Source organism: Liolophura sinensis, chromosome 4 (genome assembly GCF_032854445.1).
Source record: "Liolophura sinensis isolate JHLJ2023 chromosome 4, CUHK_Ljap_v2, whole genome shotgun sequence".
Taxonomy (NCBI): Eukaryota; Metazoa; Mollusca; class Polyplacophora; order Chitonida; family Chitonidae; genus Liolophura; species Liolophura sinensis.
The window spans coordinates 14,291,046-14,310,977 of NC_088298.1; the positions used below are offsets into that span (position 1 = coordinate 14,291,046).

Genomic DNA, 19,932 nt, shown 5'->3' on the forward strand with positions numbered 1-19,932 from the left:
CCATGACTAGCCATGAGTAAGATTTAGTGCTGGAGGGTTTCATATTAAATTTCTCCAATATTTGCATTCTCCAATATTTGAATAGGATACTGTGTACTACAATTAAAATACGCATGTGTCAGGTTTTAGTGAGCAAGGAAAGACAACACAATGAAAATAACTGTTACATTGTAGCTAAGTTAAAAAGACAAAATATATTTCACTACAAAGTACAACATATACTTTGATTTATTAATACAATCAATGAACATTTTAACATTAAACTGAAGTACCTGAAACATGAAAGGTTAATGTGTCATGTTCTATTCAAGGTGAAAAAATATACAGCAATTGATAGCTAAATTAACAACATTAGTGAAACAAAACAAAACAAAACAAAAAAGAGGTTCTATACAAATGTTTCATAGCCCTTTTTTGTACTTCAATACACACCTCAAAAATCTTTCTTCATTTACTTGATAATACCCAATTTACTGTAAAGGGAAACGCAATAATGCACTAGTGTATCATTATTAATAGTGTGTACTATGATACACAAAAGGCCACAAAGTTCATTATTACTTATACATAGTAATGGACATCAGGCAACAATGCTCACAATTAATTATACACAGTTATGGTCACTAGTCCACATACCCAGTCGTTACTTATACACAGTTACGGGCACTAGTCCACATATCTGGTCATTAATTATCAATTATATACTACACTGGATAATGCAGCTTGACATACAATACTCATAAGACTATATAGTGATGTTTCATCACTAAAGGTATACACAACCATAAATTATTATTATATGAACAAAAACACATTAACATTTCATCATTAAAGTAAAGCAATCTTGCATGAGTGTTCTGCCCACCCTCACCTCAATGAAGCTTATACGAGAGCAAACATTGTGTTCTGCTCAATTTATTTATTTATTTATTTGATTGGTGTTTTATGCCGTACTCAAGAATATTTCACTTATACGACGGCGGCCAGCATTATGGTGGGTGGAAACCGGGCACAGCCCGGGGGAAACCCACGACCATCCACAGGTTGCTGCAGACCTTCCCACGTACGGCCGGAGAGGAAGCCAGCATGAGCTGGACTTGAACTCACGGCGACCGCATTGGTGAGAGGCTCCTGGGTCATTACGCTGCGCTAGCGTGCTAATCGACTGAGCCACGGAGGCCCCGTGTTCTGCTCAACCATTCATGTCTACAACACAACTCATGAATGTAATCATCATTAACAATGTATCTGACAGGTGTACCTCTATGCATGCAATATGCTGTGTACCATGTTAGGGCTGCTTCAGTATATACAGTTTTGAACTTTGCTTTGGACATTCTTTATCCTACTATTTTTGTATTAAGCATGTGTACTGTATAATATACTATGTCATTGAGAGTCTCAAGAAGAACCTGCTGATTTTTTGTGTTTTTACCCTCTGGGGAAATGTACTAAAATTTATTATTATTAATTATAAGAAGGCTATCAACAACACCTGCAGAGCACTTTCAACATTTCATGCTTAAATGTGACCACCCCCAAAAAACATCTCCGCCATGTGTACATTTACCCACAATGTACATTTGCTATGTACATTTGATTCATCAGACACCACCAGTAACGTTTTGTCATGCCAACAAAATATACCATCAACATGCCAGAATCAACAATGCAGAGGACAGTAACATTATCACTTTCACCTGTACACATGTTGAAATTCTAAAATAAGTCGGGGTTCTCTGTCGCTAACATTCTGAAAAAATATGTCAATTAGTTAGCGCACTGGCACAGAGTAATGATCCTGGATCCTCTCACCAATGTGGTCGCTGTGAGTTCAAGTCCAGTTCATGCTGGCTTCCTCTCCGACCGTACACGGATGATTGTGGGTTTCCATCAGGCTCTGCCCGGTTTACTCTCACCATAATACTGGCTGCCGTATTTTTATAAGTAAAATATCCTTGAGTACGGCGTACAACACCAATCAAATAAATAAATAAAAAAATAAGTCGTAAACTAAACAAAGACATAACTTTCTTTCGTTGTCAGAGTGGTAAACAGAGTGCATGCATGCTGAAAGCTTTACTCCAGCAATAAGACTATAAGACACGCGAAGCAAACAATTCCTGCATATCATATAATGTAAATGTATTGAAGTTTAGGTTGTTATCTTAAATTTCCACGTCAATGGAAGTATCACTTTTAATCAACCCTGTACCTGTCCGAAATATCAATTATTATAGATATCAATGAATTAAAGATAGAAATGTCATGCATTAAAATCACACCAATAAGCTTAATACTGTAAGTTAGGTAATACTACTCTTACTAGCAGCATAGGACAACATACATGTTTTTCCACTTATGAAGCACATAAAAATATAAAACTGCATAAAAATTCAGCCATATCAAACTCAATTTTCATAATTTAAGTGATACTTAAAAAATGTAGAAGAGCAATAAAACATAAAATTTTAATTCAAAACTTGAAAATACTGAAACAGGTTCCTTCCACCAATATCAAAATATCACACACTTCCCAGTAAGCTTAAATCTATATCATTTTAATTTGATTAAATTAACACTCAATTTACTCAAAGCATGATGAAGATCGTTGGATAAACTGCAATGTTGAAGACTACAGGCAATCATTCAATAAATTAATTACAACAAGATCACAGACAAGCGATAATAAAAGTGTGAAGATTTAATTAATGATTGAAGCCATGTTTCTCTGATAAATAAAGTGCTCAGTTTTAGTTTTAAAACAGTTTTATGACCTTCATTGCAAAGGTCAAATCTCCTAACAGTTAATACATGTACAGTATCTTTCACATTATATCTACCTGTATATCTACTTTTAATAAGTCTGTTCAAACTTCTAACCCAGCAGTCATTTGACAAGTACATTATAATATTATGAACTTACAACATAGTTTTATTTTGCCCTTTCCAACACTGTACACTCATGGATAGAAAATATGGATTTCAATAATACTGTAACGTTTTTTACCCAGTCCATGATTCCTTCTGTGAGTTGTGATTTGGGCTGCTGAAAGTTTTACCTGTATACCCTTTAACACAATCTCAATCAAATTCGATGTGTTCCTTCTATGTCGGCATAAGTTAAAGTTTGTCACATTTACACTGGCTATGCTGAAATGTTTAAAATCGAAATTGTATCGACTGAATCTATATATTTACGAGTTTAATTTGGATTACAGTAATTCTTCGCCCTTTTTGCATAATTGCAAGCTGTTTATTCAAGCTTACTCTGAAGGTAATATTGGGTGCAGACTGATAAAATTACACTTTTTGTGAAGCTCTGAAATTGGCTAATCCAACCAATGTAGCTTTGTTCCTAAAATCAAATGAAATTTCACTGATAATTGCTCTTTCATATGCGAAAAGGTCGAGGAAATAGGGTACAACTTTCGGCTAAAGCTCAAATACCTTTGTGAAACACGTCCCTGGTAATTTTAGTGTCTGCCGATATAATCAAGTACTTCCTTCAGCTCTAGACTGTGACAGCTAAACAGGTGTTCTGCTTTGTTACCCTGGCCTCATTTCTTTGCTGAAGTTGTATTTCTGTTTTTAACTTCCATATATATAATACTGTTAATGATTAATGCAACATGTAGAGTTCATAAACAGTTTGTAAATTTATCACAGATGCATTAAAGTCAGCATTTTCAAATCAGCAAGTTCATCATTACACAGCATCAGGCACTTGGACAATCATAATAAAAAAATATTTAATATTTAATAAATCCCATATGGAAACAAGCACAAATTTCAATAGTTGTAACATCCACAAAAAAATGGATGTCACTGAGTGGATGGTCCATGTTAACAAATAGGATATCAAAAAACTGGTTGATCAACCAGAAGATCTGAGCAATTTTCAGAGTTACGCGTCACAAGCAAAAAGCAAACCAATTTATGAATTTATCTGACAACACATATGCATATGTATTATAACTCATGTGATCAGGTTTATGGATGAAGAAAACTGGGAGTAAACCAAAAGGAAAAAAAATACACATGTTTTTACATAAACAGTATAAAAGGCATTAGTGGTAAAAGGTTTTAAAGACAAAATTTATCAGATTTCTGACTGAAGACAACTAGTGAACAACAACATGTGTAATATGGTTAAACAACTGCCATATCATATCAGATGGTAAAAGGTGTTTGAGCACAACACGTAATTGTATTAAATAAAAAAACAAGTTAGTGTACAAATGAAATACATGTAAACATATCCCCTCTACGAGAAAATTTAATGAAAATGACAAAACTCAAAAAATAAATGACAGATACAATTAGAATATGCGCCTTATGAATAACTAAAACACTGGCACAGGTTGAGCAAAAGTCTGAGCAGTGTTGCATATGGTGAAACTTGATCAGAATGCAGTTCTTCACAACTTTAGACATAAAATGGTCGAGATTTAGTTCATTGTAAAGTGATAAATGAATTGTTCAAAAGAATAAGGCAATGGAAAAATCATAACAAGAAAAAAATGAAGTAAAAAAAAACAACAACAACCATGCTACACATTTCGAAACATTGCCAATCATCCAGCAATTTGCAGACTCTAACACTGTCTCTTAACATTTCGAAACATTAAAAACATTTCAAAAGATTTTGAATGTCAAAATCATGAAAATGATTGAAAAACATAGCCTTGCAAATCAAGTCATAACACAAGTAACACATAAAATAGGTCAAAACTTAGCTTGAAGTTTCTGCAAGTCAAATTCTGGGATGTCCAGGCCTAACCACTGCAGGAGTTCGAAATACGAGTAGACAAAAGCTCGCGTAATATCCTGTGTGTGACCTAGACCTTTGGCCTCTAGCATTAGCTCCCGGTTGAACTTTAACCTTGCCTCCAGTTCCGCTTGTTTCCGAGCCATTTCCTCGGCCAACTTCCGTGCTTCTTCCAGGGCACGCGCAGCTTCTTCCTCACGCCGAATTCTGAAATAACAAATTTGGTACATGTCTTATTACATGAAGTTTAGATAGGACTGTCGAAACTAACACTTCCACATTCCTGACTTGTTTACCATAGGACTTGCCACTGGACCAAAATCAATCCCAAAAAACAAAGCAATGAAAGATTTTCTTCAAAGAATATCTGAGACATTTTAAACTACAACTTGACCGTGCGAGGGAAGTTAGAGCAAGTTAAGACCCCATGTATATGTATTACAGGTGCACTACTGGTGTTGATTGTACAGTCAGTGTGCTGAAACTAAAGTTAATGAAATCAGCGCGACAAAACTCACTCTGTTCCTTTTGAAGTTCCTGTATTTCGCTAATAATTTTCTCCAATTAATGTAAAAAAAAACCCCCAAACAAATGATATATGTACTAGTTTAACAGTGGTTACAGATTCAGCTGAGGAATGATCAAATAACAGCTGGCCCTACAGAGTATGCTTTTAACATGGGTAGCTGAAGCTAATAAACTCGGCTAAATTTTTCAATATCTGATCACTCTTCTGTTCTACAAGTCACATGGCATGGTGATTTAATGGCTAAAAATTCTGTGATTTACATGTACAGTATATTGCTGTGATTTACAGTATATTTCTGTGATTTACAGAACATTTCACATTTTTTTGAGTTTAACAAGCAAAATACTAGGAAGCCTCAAAATTCTATTTCCTTTAAGTTAAACTGTTTTCCTGTTGTCTGTTTGGGCCAGGAGTGTGTCGCAGTCTTCAAAATCAGCACTTTATTTTACAATTCCTTGGGTTGACTGAATTTAGTTTTCCATCTCACTTGAGTGTTACGTATCCCCTGACTGACTAAATGATTGATTAAGATTAAACTGTGAGCACTGTTCCAACAATGGACAAAGAACAGACATTCTACTCTCTGAAAAAGTTTCTGTCTTCAACCACTCACAATGCAAACTCTTTTGTCTTTGGAGATAGATTATCTGCCATCCTATTAAATTTCCATTATCCTGCCTTGTTACACAGCATCTGGGCAGATGCTTTGATACCACTGCATTTGCATCTTTCTCTTGCTGAGTTTATCTCTGAAAGAATTCACTCACGCATCAAGACTCGCTCTGTCTCACCCGAAGAAAGCCAGCTCATTCGAGGGAGCTGATAACGCATCCATTGTGGCTGATAAAGACATTCACGGTTTTCAACAGCCAAATTTCTAAACTTTGGAAAAATCAATTCTTTAAACTTTTTCTTTAGCTCCAAACAGATCAGTTCAGATGCAAGCACAGAATTAAATTACAGTGAAATGTTGTGTCTGTATTCGATCTACTTTCGTCCCTCTAAAGAAACGTCCACATGGAGCAAACTTTAATAAAATCTGGCAAAAGAAGTTTTGAACTGCATTGAGGCTCAAATCCAAGCCTCTTATAAAACAATAGTGTAATTTTTATTGTGTTATTCATAAAAACATGTCACAAGAAATCTAACTGATAAAGCATCCAGCCAGTCAAGATACTTTACCGAGCCATGACATTTCCAACAACAAAGCCAATTTTCCTAAAAAAGGCTAACATGCATAAGCACATAGCTATATATACCATACGTCTGACCTTTGTGCTGTAATTTATACACAAACATGTAAATTCTGGACAAAATCCCACACTGGTTTACATTAACAAACATCCAACTTCCAATTGTAAATTTCTAACAAGTTAGTTTGCATAAAACCTCTACATACACACACACTGTATTTGACCTACACCTATATCCATTTTGCTTGATAATGACAGTTGCATTTATTAATCTTAAAAAAGGTGATTTGAGGTGTGTTTGGGAGGTAGTGTTTCATCTAACTGGAAAAATGTCAGTTTCATCCCCAGAAAATAATCATTTATGACGTACACTTGCCTTTAAACAAACACTTTTGGGAAGGGGGGGTTTGGGGGGAGCAAAATCTGCATGTCACAAACTAAGCATTCTGTACATCAATAAATTTTTTTTTTCTGAAAAGGGAAACAAATGATGCCAAAATCAAACGGTTGTAGAATGGGTCTTTTACATATTGTGTTTACTCCCGACATACAACATCATTTAGATATGCACATAATATGCACACCTGTAGTTTGAACTCATTGCCTTGAAATGGTGGAGGAGTAAGTCACAAGGAGTACTGAGTCATGCCGTATAAATGGTGATGCAACAAATGTGACCTGATTGATGCCATGACCCTTCAGTATGTCAGGTCTTGTACCACAACATCTGAAGACGGTCTATTACATCATATACTGTGGAGATTTAAATGCCAATTGTCAATCACACAGCGGAACCTCTCTAGTTCTATCAAATCATCAAATCAAACCCACAAACAACAGCTTGGGGTGCAGTCCTACATACAGGTTGGGGTGAGGGGAGTGAGACTGCAGTGTTTGTGTATGCCCCGCTGCCCTCCAACCTCACCACAGAGATCGAATGCCCTTTGTTATGGGGCACACACCCTCTTCAGCTCTTCACAGACACAAGGCAACAAAAAAAGGCCTATCAACACAGCCCGGGGGGCAAAGAGCTAAGAAGGTTGAAGTAGCCAGTTGTTGGCATTACTGACAATAACCTTTGTATCATAACTTTTAAGAGAAGAGTCCTTAGGGATTAACACTACTTTGGGATACTGTACTAGAACCTTAAAAGAAAAGAAGTAGGTTAATACATTGGGTGGCGAAAAAAAACTTAGCATGTATGTTTTTTTTTGTGTGAAATAACTGTTTTTTTTTAAATCTTCTTGCCAGGGAAACCTGGAGAAAAAATTCATTATCATTATGATCTTTGATCAACCTTTCCACATGTAAACATTTTTGCAAATGGTTTAAAACCTGCCAATTGTAAAAGACACTGAGATGAACAAGGGGAAAATTCTCTTCTACATCCAAAACATTTTTCTACAAAATGACAACCATCAGGTGAGTTCTCCATTTACTTTACTATCCACCAATACTACCCACCACATGACCATCACCCAAGTGGGGGGTGAGGGGGTGGAGGGGAGGGGGTGGAGGGGTGGTGTTGGAGGGGTGGGGGTGGGGATGAATGGTTATGTACCATCAGTAAAGTCCACACTGCAGTTAAAAATGTCCTATTATATGGGAAAAGGCGTAAACATCAGATTGTGTTCAATGAAGAACACACAAAGGGAAGAAAGTCGACTGCTGGCCCTGAGCACAACCATTGCTAGTCTCTAGGTCCCCACTGCTACCCGCCACCCCTCCCCCCCTCCCACCCACAACCCCCTACATCCACTCCATGATGCTCTCACCACTCTTGTCCACCAGTGTCCAGTTACAGATAATACAAGTGGTCAACTGCCTGACCACTGTCCACTTGAAACTCCACAAAGAGGATCTGTTACCAGTAATCCCCCACCTTATTAGCTCCCTTTGTCTCCATGGTCTAGAATTACAGTTCCTGTGATCCAGCCCAGGGTGTCCTTTGTCCTGTCCAAATCACAGGACACATGGAATCCTTCCCAGTGTTCAGGGTGAGACTTTAAACTGTCATGTGATAGGGGCTTGAGGCCCTCATTCTGACAAGGTAAATGTTTTGATTTTATCCTGTGAGGAACTTAAACTGCTGGGTGATATGCATGGGTACACTGTAACTCCAGATAAATAGTGGTCTGAGCATACACCATCTGAAGTACCTGAGTGCTCAGCATACAAAATAGAATATAATACCGAGTAACTTTGAACTTTCTGATCATCAAGAAACCACAATCTCATGGAAGATGACTAAAAAGAGACAGGACCTCCACATTACACAGGTCATCTATTTCATAATGGTGTCACTTTCTCCCTCACCCCTTGTTCAGCTCTTTGTTTATGACTACAGACGGGATCTCCACATTACACAGGTCATATGTTCAATAATGGTGTCACTTTCTACCTCACCCATTGTTAAGCTCTATGTTTATGACTACAGACAGGATCTCCACATTACACAGGTCATCTATTGCATAATGGTGTCACTTTCTCTCTGGCCCCTTGTTAAGCTCTGTGTTTATGACTACAAACAGGATCTCCACATTACACAGGTCATCTATTGCATAATGGTGTCACTTTCTCTCTGGCCCCTTGTTAAGCTCTGTGTTTATGACTACAAACGGGATCTCCACATTACACAGGTCATCTATTGCATAATGGTGTCACTTTCTTCCTCACCCCTTGTTAAACTCTGTGTTTATGACTACAAACAGGATCTCCACATTACACAGGTCATCTATTGCATAATGGTGTCACTTTCTCCATCAACCATTGTTAAGCTCTGTGTTTATGACTATAGACAGGATCTCCACATTACACAGGTCATCTATTGCATAATGGTGTCACTTTCTCCATCACCCCTTGTTGAGCTCTATGTTTATGACTACACACAGGATCTCCACATTACACAGGTCATCTATTGCATAATGGTGTCACTTTCTCCCACACCCCTTGTTAAGCTCTGTGTTTATGACTACAAACAGGATCTCCACATTACACAGGTCATCTATTGCATAATGGTGTCACTTTCTCCATCACCCCTTGTTAAGCTCTATGTTTATGACTACACACAGGATCTCCACATTACACAGGTCATCTATTGCATAATGGTGTCACTTTCTCCATCACCCCTTGTTAAGCTCTGTGTTTATGACTACAAACAGGATCTCCACATTACACAGATCATCTATTGCATAATGGTGTCACTTTCTCCATCACCCCTTGTTAAGCTCTGTGTTTATGACTACAAACAGGATCTCCACATTACACAGGTCATCTATTGCATAATGGTGTCACTTTCTCCATCACCCCTTGTTAAGCTCTGTGTTTATGACTACAAACAGGATCTCCACATTATACAGATAATTGCATAATGGTGTCACTTTCTCCATCACCCCTTGTTCAGCTCTGTGTTTATGACTACACACAGGATCTCCACATTACACAGGTCATCTATTGCATAATGGCGTCACTTTCTCCCACACCCCTTGTTAAGCTCTGTGTTTATGACCACAGACAGGATCTCCACATTACACAGGTCATCTATTGCATAATGGCGTCACTTTCTCCCACACCCCTTGTTAAGCTCTATGTTTATGACTACAGACAGGATCTCCACATTACACAGATAATTGCATAATGGTGTCACTTTCTCTCTGGCCCCTTGTTAAGGCCTGTGTTTATGACTTAGAGCTAAGAAGGCATTCTTTTAATTCATTCCCTGACTGGGAAAGGAGGAGACTGGTGCTGTAATTAAATACAGATGTTTGAGGATGGTGTGTGTACACAGAGGGGCTGGACACCCAAGAGGGCTGGGTGGCAAGAGCTGGGGATGGAGTTGGCCAGCTGGGAAAAGGAAGGCAGGATTCAATCAGCAAAGGAGGGTCATATGATTGGGGTGGGGTGGGGTGGGGTAACTAGTGTAACAGTGAAGCTAAAGAGGCTGTTCTAGGGGTTTGGGGTAAACTGGCTGTAAAGAATCTAATAACTTAATGGTAACACTGCTGAAGGGCTAAAATGTTTCGAGTTTGAAGTAAGACTCGAAAGAAACTAATCACAGTGTAACTAAAATGCGGTGAGGGTGGGGGAAGATTGCAGTAGGAGCAGAGTAATTTGGAACTGCTATGTTGTACAGAGGCGCAGGGAGTACGGAAAATACTAAATGGATGAGTGCTGGTAAATGCGATTCACCAGCAGACCGGCAGGGAGTCAAACATTACTGTGGATGCTGACCCTATAGTTAATGCTGAGGAAAAAAGGGCTTTGTATAATAAAAGGCTTTCAGCATAGAGAGTAAAACCAGCATAGCCAGGAGAGTTTGATATTTGGCAAATGGTCACATGTAACACCTGGAATACGGCTTCTTGTCTCTCTAGCTCAGGTAGGGTTTTATACTGCATGTTCATATAAATGCATACATGGTGGCCAGTTACATGCCTCCAATAGCACCATAGCTTAAGGAGAATTAACTACAACAAAATGCAGTATTGATGTTAAATGACAATGGAAGGGCAGACATACATATATCAACACACTTGATACAGTGACTGTATTTCAGGTACTTCATCATGGGAGCAAATTTGCAATATTAGCAAAAAGGCAATTGCACAGGGTATCATGCTGTCTTGCACTCGGGCTCTTTGTTGAGTGAATGGCGCATGTCTAAAGATCTGATGTCTAGAATTTGACTGACTGATCACTAGACTAAGCAACTTACAGAGCTCCATTCCTCTGCTAAAAAAACTCTGAAACCAAGATTATGATTTTAACAAAACTGAAGAATCTTATGACAAAATATTTCTTCTCAAACTTTTTATTTTTCAGTCTATTTATTTTATATCTATTTTTTGGCAGGTGTTTCGTTCCTGGTCAAAAATGAGGTCAGCGATGAATTTATACTGGGAACACACAACAAACTAAGCGCTCCAACTGAAGTGTTCTTCCCTGTCTCATGTAGCCTTTACTAACACCGTCAGTGTTGTCATCGAGGAGTGCCTGATGTTTTGTACTGTAAAACAGCATTACGGTTGGAGATGACCAAATCGAGAAAGAAACCAGGACACTGATTTGAAATCAGGGACAGATTTGGTTCAGACATAGTTAGCTGGTTAAAATCCCTCCTGAAGTAAGGAGACAGCATCAGTGTTCATCCTCAGGATATAGTGCCTTATTGACACCAGATTGAGGTTTCCCATGTGAGCCTGCGGGGGGGCCTAGCTGGACTTGGTTCCAGGCAGACTAAACCTATTGTCCTTCTGATCCGATACCTCCCGGCTGAAGCGACCCTGTAGCCACCTGGTGAGGAGGATCTAATCTGGCCACGCTGTGGGACGCCCTCTTTTCATTTTCATGCCTGCTCACAGATTTAGCGGAAGCATCTGATTCGTACATTGTCGCCAGCATTTTGTCTCCCATGGCACATCTTGGTAAAACTTAAAGACGATGAGAGACTGCTGAGAGAGATTAGGGGCTATTTTCTGTTTTTCTCACACTTGATTTAGCGAGTGGAGAGGGACATGCTGAGATAACAATTTTCATAGAATTATTTTGCTTCTTATCTGAATATTAAAAGTGGAATGTATTAAATGTGTATAAAGTTAACAATACCCTACACTACTGTGTCTGAAATACAGCAAAAATGAGGTTCCTGACTATGCCTAATTTTGATAGTTCTATTGATGTTTAGAGGATTAACTGAAAAGAATGACAAAAATCTAAGCTTCAGCACCAAAAGTAACTCTTACTTGCTTCTATAATTGCTCTTTCTTGAGCAACTTTTCAGGGCAATGTCATTAAACTAAAGAGTACATCCCTATCACCATGACAAGTGATTCTGAAATGAGGCTACAAAATTATGCCTGCTGTGTAAAGTTAGCACGCTTATTTTAAGCAATATTTTTTCCCCTTCTGGTACATCTAAATGTCAGCCTCATAAACTCACTGCAAAAGTTGTTTTGCACAATTCTGTCCTTGGCTAAAAACCACTTTGCTGAAACGTCAGTGTGATCGTTAAAAGTAATGTCTACCCGAGTAGTTGCCAGGCAGTAAAAGACATTCTCTAATTTGGTAAAAACCTCATGCCCATAACTCTGTCTGAAGAGTGCTGTTGAGGTATTAAGTCTACATGGGACTGGCTCCAAACTAACCACTCTGACAAATACAGAAACATTTCTGGGCATTGTGGAGTGGGCTGTTGACATTAGGTATATCTGAGGAAATGGGGGTCTCACAATGGCCGCCAGTTACTTTTTCCAGCCGTAGTTCCAGCCCAGTGTTTTTCTTTGCGATCCTCTTAGGGGCGATATTGTCCGGCAGAATTCGGCAAGCAGGGAGGTGAAATCCGTCAGAGCAAGTCTCGGTGGAACTTTTCGGCGGCAATCTCCAGTGTGTTGACTCATGAGTAATTGATTGATTGAGCAGACGGACATGTAATCCTGCCATTTATTCAGCTTTGATGTCGGGGCAGGAGAAAGCAGGCGCCCGATGCCGGACTACACGGACAGCTAAGGCTACGCGCTTAAGTCCAATAAAACGCGTCCATTACCAAAATCCTTCTGGGGAGGCACTGAAAAGCTCGGTCATGTGATATATTGGAATTTTTCGACAGAAGGGCTTTGTCGCCTAAGAACAGACATGGCCTGAGTGGCAGAGGAGTTGTAATGGAAATGTGACTAATTGATGTCTTTTTCCACCGAAGCCAACAGAAAATCTCCCTTATTTATCTCAGCATTACATCTCCATGTACGCATTTGGTAATTTTCCAATTCAGTACTTAAAGCGAACCCTTTCGGGAGAGGATATACCAGCACTAGAAGAAAAATCCCCTAAACAATGGTGTAATGAACAGTTAACAACGCTAACATCTGAAATATACATGTACTGTGTAGAGGAAGGTTACAGCTAGATCATTCAGCAGATAAACCTAAAATGAACTAAAAATCCCCCTTGTAACTGTGTACCCAACTGACGATATACAAGCCCGATAATGTAATTCTTGAACCTCTTGGTGTGTTTACAAGGTGTATATTTAAGCATATTCTGAAGCCACTGTTCTGTGTAGACTGATCAAATTATACTTTTTGTGAAACGCTGAAAATGGCCAATTAAAACCAACAGTTTCCAAAATCAAATTGTAAGTGTGCATAAACTGCACAAACAATGGCTTTATTATACGTGAACATATTGAAGAATTAGGGTATATACATGTTTTGTAAACAGGAAGGTGATGTCAGAATGACAGATGACATTTAAATACTGGTTTAACGTAACAGTAATTCCGTTAGTAGTGATTTTGATTTTAATGGAAATGAAAAATGTTAGGCCAAAATTTTTTCTTAAAACGCAATTTTATTCTTAATGCATATTTTATATCTCCTAATTACCCATCACTTTTGTGCATATTTCATGTCAATGGATGAAAATTTTTGGAAACGACGTCAGCAATGAGAAGAACAGCATCCCACTTGTTATTCTAGATTACATATCATTGATTCTATTGCTATTAACAACTGGCTGAGACCACTCTGTCTTTTGGATTACTCTTTCTGGACAATGGTGAGGATACTTTTACTTGCAACCAATTTCTAAATATCCTCCCCCAATCTGATACTGTATGTTCAGCCAAATCAGCTGTATCATTTCTAATCATCAGAGTGATAATTTATTTTCATAAAGTCTATCAGCTGAATGGTCTACATGGTGGATAGGTATTGTTAGTGACTCTGAGGTCGCTGGTTCGAAACCCAGAGTGGGCAGAGCCAATTTTCTCTGCTACGTACACAAAAGTGTAATCCTAATAACAACAATCCAGTTTGGACAGTGAGAGATTACTACAGTGAGTGAAATTTCTTACTCCAACTGTTGAACCTTGAAACCAAATCTCTTACTCCAACTACTGAACCTTAAAACCAAATCTCTTAATCTAACTGTTCAACCTTAAAACCAAATCTCTTAATCTAACTGTTCAACCTTAAAACCAAATCTCTTACTCCGACTGTTCAACCTTAAAACCAAATCTCTTACTCCAACTGTTCTACCTTTAAACCAAATCTCTTACTTCAACTGTTCAACCTTAAAACCAATTCTCTTACTCCAACTGTTCAACCTTAAAACCAAATCTCTTACTTCAACTGTTCAACCTTAAAACCAAATCTCTTAATCTAACTGTTCAACCTTAAAACCAAATCTCTTAATCTAACTGTTCAACCTTAAAACTAAATCTCTTAACCTAACTGTTCAACCTTAAAACCAAATCTCTTAATCTAACTGTTCAACCTTAAAACCAAATCTTTTACTCCAACTGTTCAACCTTTAAACCAAATCTCTTAATCTAACTATTCAACCTTAAAACCAAATCTCTTACTCCGACTGTTCAACCTTAAAACCAAATCTCTTACTCCAACTGTTCAACCTTAAAACCAAATCTCTTACTCCAACTGTTCAACCTTTAAACCAAATCTCTTAATCTAACTGTTCAACCTTAAAACCAAATTTCTTACTCCAACTATTCAATCTTAAAACCAAATCTCTTAATCTAACTGTTCAACCTTAAAACCAAATCTCTTACTCCAACTGTTCAATCTTAAAACCAAATCTCTTAATCTAACTGTTCAACCTTAAAACCAAATCTCTTACTTCAACTGTTCAACCTTAAAACCAAACTAGTTTCAAGGCCGGATTATTACTAATGTGCCCCCTGATGTACTTATGAGCCCTAAATGTAGAAAATATGTAGATTATTTTATTCTCAACACACTACCAGGGTCTTCTGGAGTGTGCTGGGAGTGTGTGGAGAGTGTGACAAAGACTGAGACTAAGGGGAGACAATCGCCAATACACCCCCATCCCTTGACACTAGGTCACCTCCCTTGATCTGTCTTCATTTATGCCATTATTTAAAAGCAAGATAAGAGAATTGGAAGCTCATGTCAACAAGATATTTTCCAGAAGTTTTGGCTTCACATGTCATATATTCATTTATTTATTCATTGTGGACAACAATGGCTATTTATTCTGCACTGACTTTTTCCTACAATCCTCTCTCTTTCTCTTTTCTTTTGGTGTCTGGCTAGATTTCAGTGAAGAACCACTGGCTTCACTTCAATACCACTACATATGCTCCACACCGCTTTCACTGAACAACTACACATTTATAGATGACAAACTTTGAATTATTTGCTTGGGAAAACCAATGAGAATGGAGGACTCCACATTATTTGCCAATGCTACTTGACTGACTGTTCTCTAATGCCATACACAAGAACTTTTCACTTACTTCTGTCATATATAATGACACACTCCTGTGTTAAATGCCAATCAAACAAATGTCAGTCAAACAAAGCAAATAAATAGATAAACAAATAAATTTTCCTGACCTTGCGGCCTCCTCCTCTTTTTTCCGTCTCTCAGCGTCTTCCTTTTTCTTTTTCTCGTAAGCTATCCTCTCATGTTCAGCCATCTCATACAACATCCTCTCCTCCTCCAGCCGTCTCTCCTCTTCCTCCTTCTGCCGGATTAACATTTCCTCTGGGAACACACAACATCATACAACAGGGTAAATTAATTCATTTGATCAATGAAACACACAACATCATACAACAGGGTAAATTAATTCATTCGATCAATGAACACACAACATCATATAACAGGGTTAGTTTATTCATTCAATCAATGAAACACACAACATCATGCAACAGGGTAAATTAATTCATTCGATCAATGAACACACAACATCATACAACAGGGTTAGTTTATTCATTCGATCAATGAAACACACAACATCATACAACAGGGTTAACTTATTCATTCGATCAATGGACACACAACATCATACAACAGGGTTTATTTATTCATTCGATCAATGAAACACACAACATCATACAACAGGGTTAATTTATTCATTGGATCAATGGACACACAACATCATACAACAGGGTTAGTTTATTCATTGGATCAATGGACACACAACATTTATACAACAGGGATAGTTTATTCATTCGATCAATGGAACACACAACATCATACAACAGGATTAATTTATTCATTCGATCAATGAAACACATAACATCATACAACAGGGTTAATTTATTTATTCGATCAATGAACACACAACATTATACATCAGGGTTAATTTATTCATTCGATCAATGAAACGCACAACATCATACAACAGGGTTAATTTATTCATTCAATCAATGGACACACAACATCATACGACAGGGTTAGTTTACTCATTCGATCAATGGACACAACATCATACAGCAGGGTAAATTTATTCATTCGATCAATGAAACACCCAACATCATACAGCAGGGTAAATTCATTCATTCGATCAATGAAACACACAACATCATACAACAGGGTTAATTTATTCATTCGATCAATGAAACACACAACATCATACAACAGGGTCAATTTACTCATTCGATCAATGTTTAATGGCACACCACTGAATAAGATGCTGGAGGTCAAACAACTGGTTGGGCAAATTGGTGAAGTTGGCCCTGGGTATAGCTTACAGCTAACAGCTTCATTTAAAGTTGAGGACTTGTCAGGGTGATATCATCAACAAGAATCACTGGTCAAAGGTTTGCATACATACCACACATCAAGGAACTTTTTTCCTTTAGATCAATGTCAGGGTATGAACCATTATTGTTTAAATATATTATACACCTGTTGTATCGTTTCCTTTTTTGTTTCATCGCATAAGAGCATGCTTTTTGGAAATAAAGAGTAGTATATTTCTGTTCCAGCTCAGCCTCTCTTCCTTTTATGGGGTACACCAAAACCCAACCAATCCTTTTTGCTCCAGCTCAGCCTGTTTTCGTTTTGTCTCGTTTCATCAGTCTGATGACATACAAGAAACTCACATAATCGATTCTGCTCCTGCTCAACCTGTTTGCATTTCATTTTCTTCATTGTGATGACATTCGCCAAAAACTCACCCAATCGTTTCTGCTCCTCCTCGGCCTGTTTGTATTTCATCTCCCTCATTCTGATGACATACACCAAAATCCACCTCATTGTTTCTGCTCCTGCTCAGCTTGTTTGCATTTCATCTCCCTCATTCTGATGACATACACCAAAACTCACCTTATTGTTTCTGCTCCTGCTCAGCCTGTTAGCGTTTCATCTCCCTCATTCTGATGACATACACCAAAACTCACCTCATTGTTTCTGCTCCTGCTCAGCCTGTTAGCGTTTCATCTCCCTCATTCTGATTACATACACAAAAACTCACCTAATCGTTTCTGCTCCTGCTCAGCCTGTTTGCATTTCATCTCCCTCATTCTGATGACATACACCAAAACTCACCTAATCGTTTCTGCTCCTGCTCAACCTGTTTGCGTTTCATCTCCCTCATTCTGATGACATACACAAAAACTCACCTAATCGTTTCTGCTCCTGCTCAGCCTGTTTGCATTTCATCTCCCTCATTCTGATGACATACACCAAAACTCACCTAATTGTTTCTGCTCCTGCTCAGCCTGTTTGCCTTTCATCTCCCTCATTCTGATGACATACACCAAAACTCACCTAATCGTTTCTGCTCCTGCTCAACCTGTTTGCATTTCATCTCCCTCATTCTGATGACATACACAAAAACTCACCTAATCGTTTCTGCTCCTGCTCAGCCTGTTTGCATTTCATCTCCCTCATTCTGATGACATACACCAAAACTCACCTAATTGTTTCTGCTCCTGCTCAGCCTGTTTGCCTTTCATCTCCCTCATTCTGATGACATACACCAAAACTCACCTAATTGTTTCTGCTCCTGCTCAGCCTGTTTGCCTTTCATCTCCCTCATTCTGATGACATACACCAAAACTCACCTAATCGTTTCTGCTCCTGCTCAGCCTGTTTGCGTTTCATCTCCTCCAGTTTGCGCTGGTATTCCTCTTTCATCCTCTTTTCTCGCTCCATCTCCTGTTGAGCTTTTCTCAATCTCTCTCGCTCCATTTCCTCCTCACGATTTTTCTCCTCCTCTTCTTGTTGCTTTTTCAATCTACAAATGATATAAATAAATACATCTGGAATAAATGGAATAAAATACAAATCAAACCATATGCATCTCTTTACAAAATTTAATTAACTCATAACTTTCTAACACTCAGTTAAATATGACAGTGTGCTAAAAATATGCATTTGTTTGATGTTGCAAAAATCGTTGTTATTCTATGTACAAAAATGCATGCATTTATTCTGTACTGCTTAATTCTCCAGAATGGATTGTTCCACATGCATTACATTTAGTTAGAAGCCAGAGAGAACCCAAGGCAAATAATTGTCGAAACTAAATGCACCAATTTCGCTTTTTTTTTTTTGGCAAACTAAGTTGAAAATTGCCTAAATGATAACCTAAAGCAAGTATTTATGTGAGGTTTAATAGTTTGGGGCCATTGTGAATATTTCCAACAGGGTCTAGCCGACAATGAGTTTTGATTGTGAAACCTTCATTTTGAAATGACACGACGATGGTTGCCTTATGAAAGAGAGTGTCAACAACCATACCTTCTTTCTTCAGCTTTCCTTCGCCGCGTTTCCTCCAACTCTCGGTTCAGCATCTCCTGACGCTCCATCTCTTCCTTCTCTCGTTTCAGCTGCTCTTCTCTTTCCCGGCGTTTGCGCTCCACTTCCTGTCGCCGCTTTTCTGCCTGTGCAGCTCGCTTTGCTGCACGTGCGTCTTTGTTTGATATAGTGTGCAGTTGATTGGAGGAGGAGTCCTTAAAATCATTAAAAAAAATCTTTAATACTTAAACATCTAAATTATTCTTCTTATTAAAGTCTACCTTCATGCTGATATCAAAATCCATACATCAACACATCATAATACTAGATGCTTATGTGTCGTATTTGACCTATGACCTATGACACTCTATACATGTAGCATGTAATCACAAGATTATTGAATGTACCAAACAAACACAACAAACATTACAACTATAAAATTGAAATCTTTAAAGAAATATTGATATTTTACTTGATAAGAGTTTCTACGAGCATTCTTTATATTTTTGCAGTGTTTCTGTAAAGATGACAAATCCATTATAACTTTCTACAGTTTTAGTGATAAATGTTCATTAATATCCAGGGCTAGCCAATCATACCCAGCTATAAACATGCTTTCTAAACAAGTACTAGCAACTCAGCAGTGTTTATGAAACACATACACATACCTACTTCTGTGCAAAGTATGTATAAGAAAGCACGATTCCTGAACGGTAAACAAATAACTATAAAATTGAGGAAAATGTGTACATATTTAATTTGGAAGCTGTATCTCAACAATATTAAAAAACTGCGTGCACAATTAATACAAAGACCTCATTACATTTGCTATAAAGGAAAAAAAAAATCTGCCAGAAAAAAAGAAGAACATAAAGGAAAAATTGTTCGGATTTTACCGAAATGTCAGCTTCATTGTCTGTGACGTCAAGTGT

General features: G+C 37.9%; 1 protein-coding gene across 1 annotated transcript; it reads right to left on the reverse strand.

Annotated features, from left to right (window-relative positions):
• Positions 1-1,139: 1,139 nt before the first annotated feature.
• LOC135464432 (uncharacterized protein KIAA2012 homolog) lies at positions 1,140-17,781 on the reverse strand. Its single transcript, XM_064741858.1, has 3 exons — positions 17,733-17,781; positions 15,865-16,015; positions 1,140-4,978 (listed from the first exon to the last, which is right to left on the reverse strand). Exons 1-3 carry the CDS (start codon positions 17,779-17,781, stop codon positions 4,729-4,731), a joined length of 450 nt encoding a protein of 149 aa, XP_064597928.1. The 3' UTR covers positions 1,140-4,728.
• Positions 17,782-19,932: the final 2,151 nt, after the last annotated feature.

Excerpts from the sequence above, each read along its gene's own strand:
- LOC135464432 (XM_064741858.1), bottom strand. The coding sequence starts at position 17,781 with ATGAGGGAGATGAAATGCAAACAGGCTGAGCAGGAGCAGAAACGATTA. Across the intron at positions 16,016-17,732 it reads GCAGGAGCAGAAACGATTAG|AGGAAATGTTAATCCGGCAG; the intron begins GTGAGTTTTTGT and ends GTGTGTTCCCAG. Across the intron at positions 4,979-15,864 it reads AAAGAGGAGGAGGCCGCAAG|AATTCGGCGTGAGGAAGAAG; the intron begins GTCAGGAAAATT and ends TTGTTATTTCAG.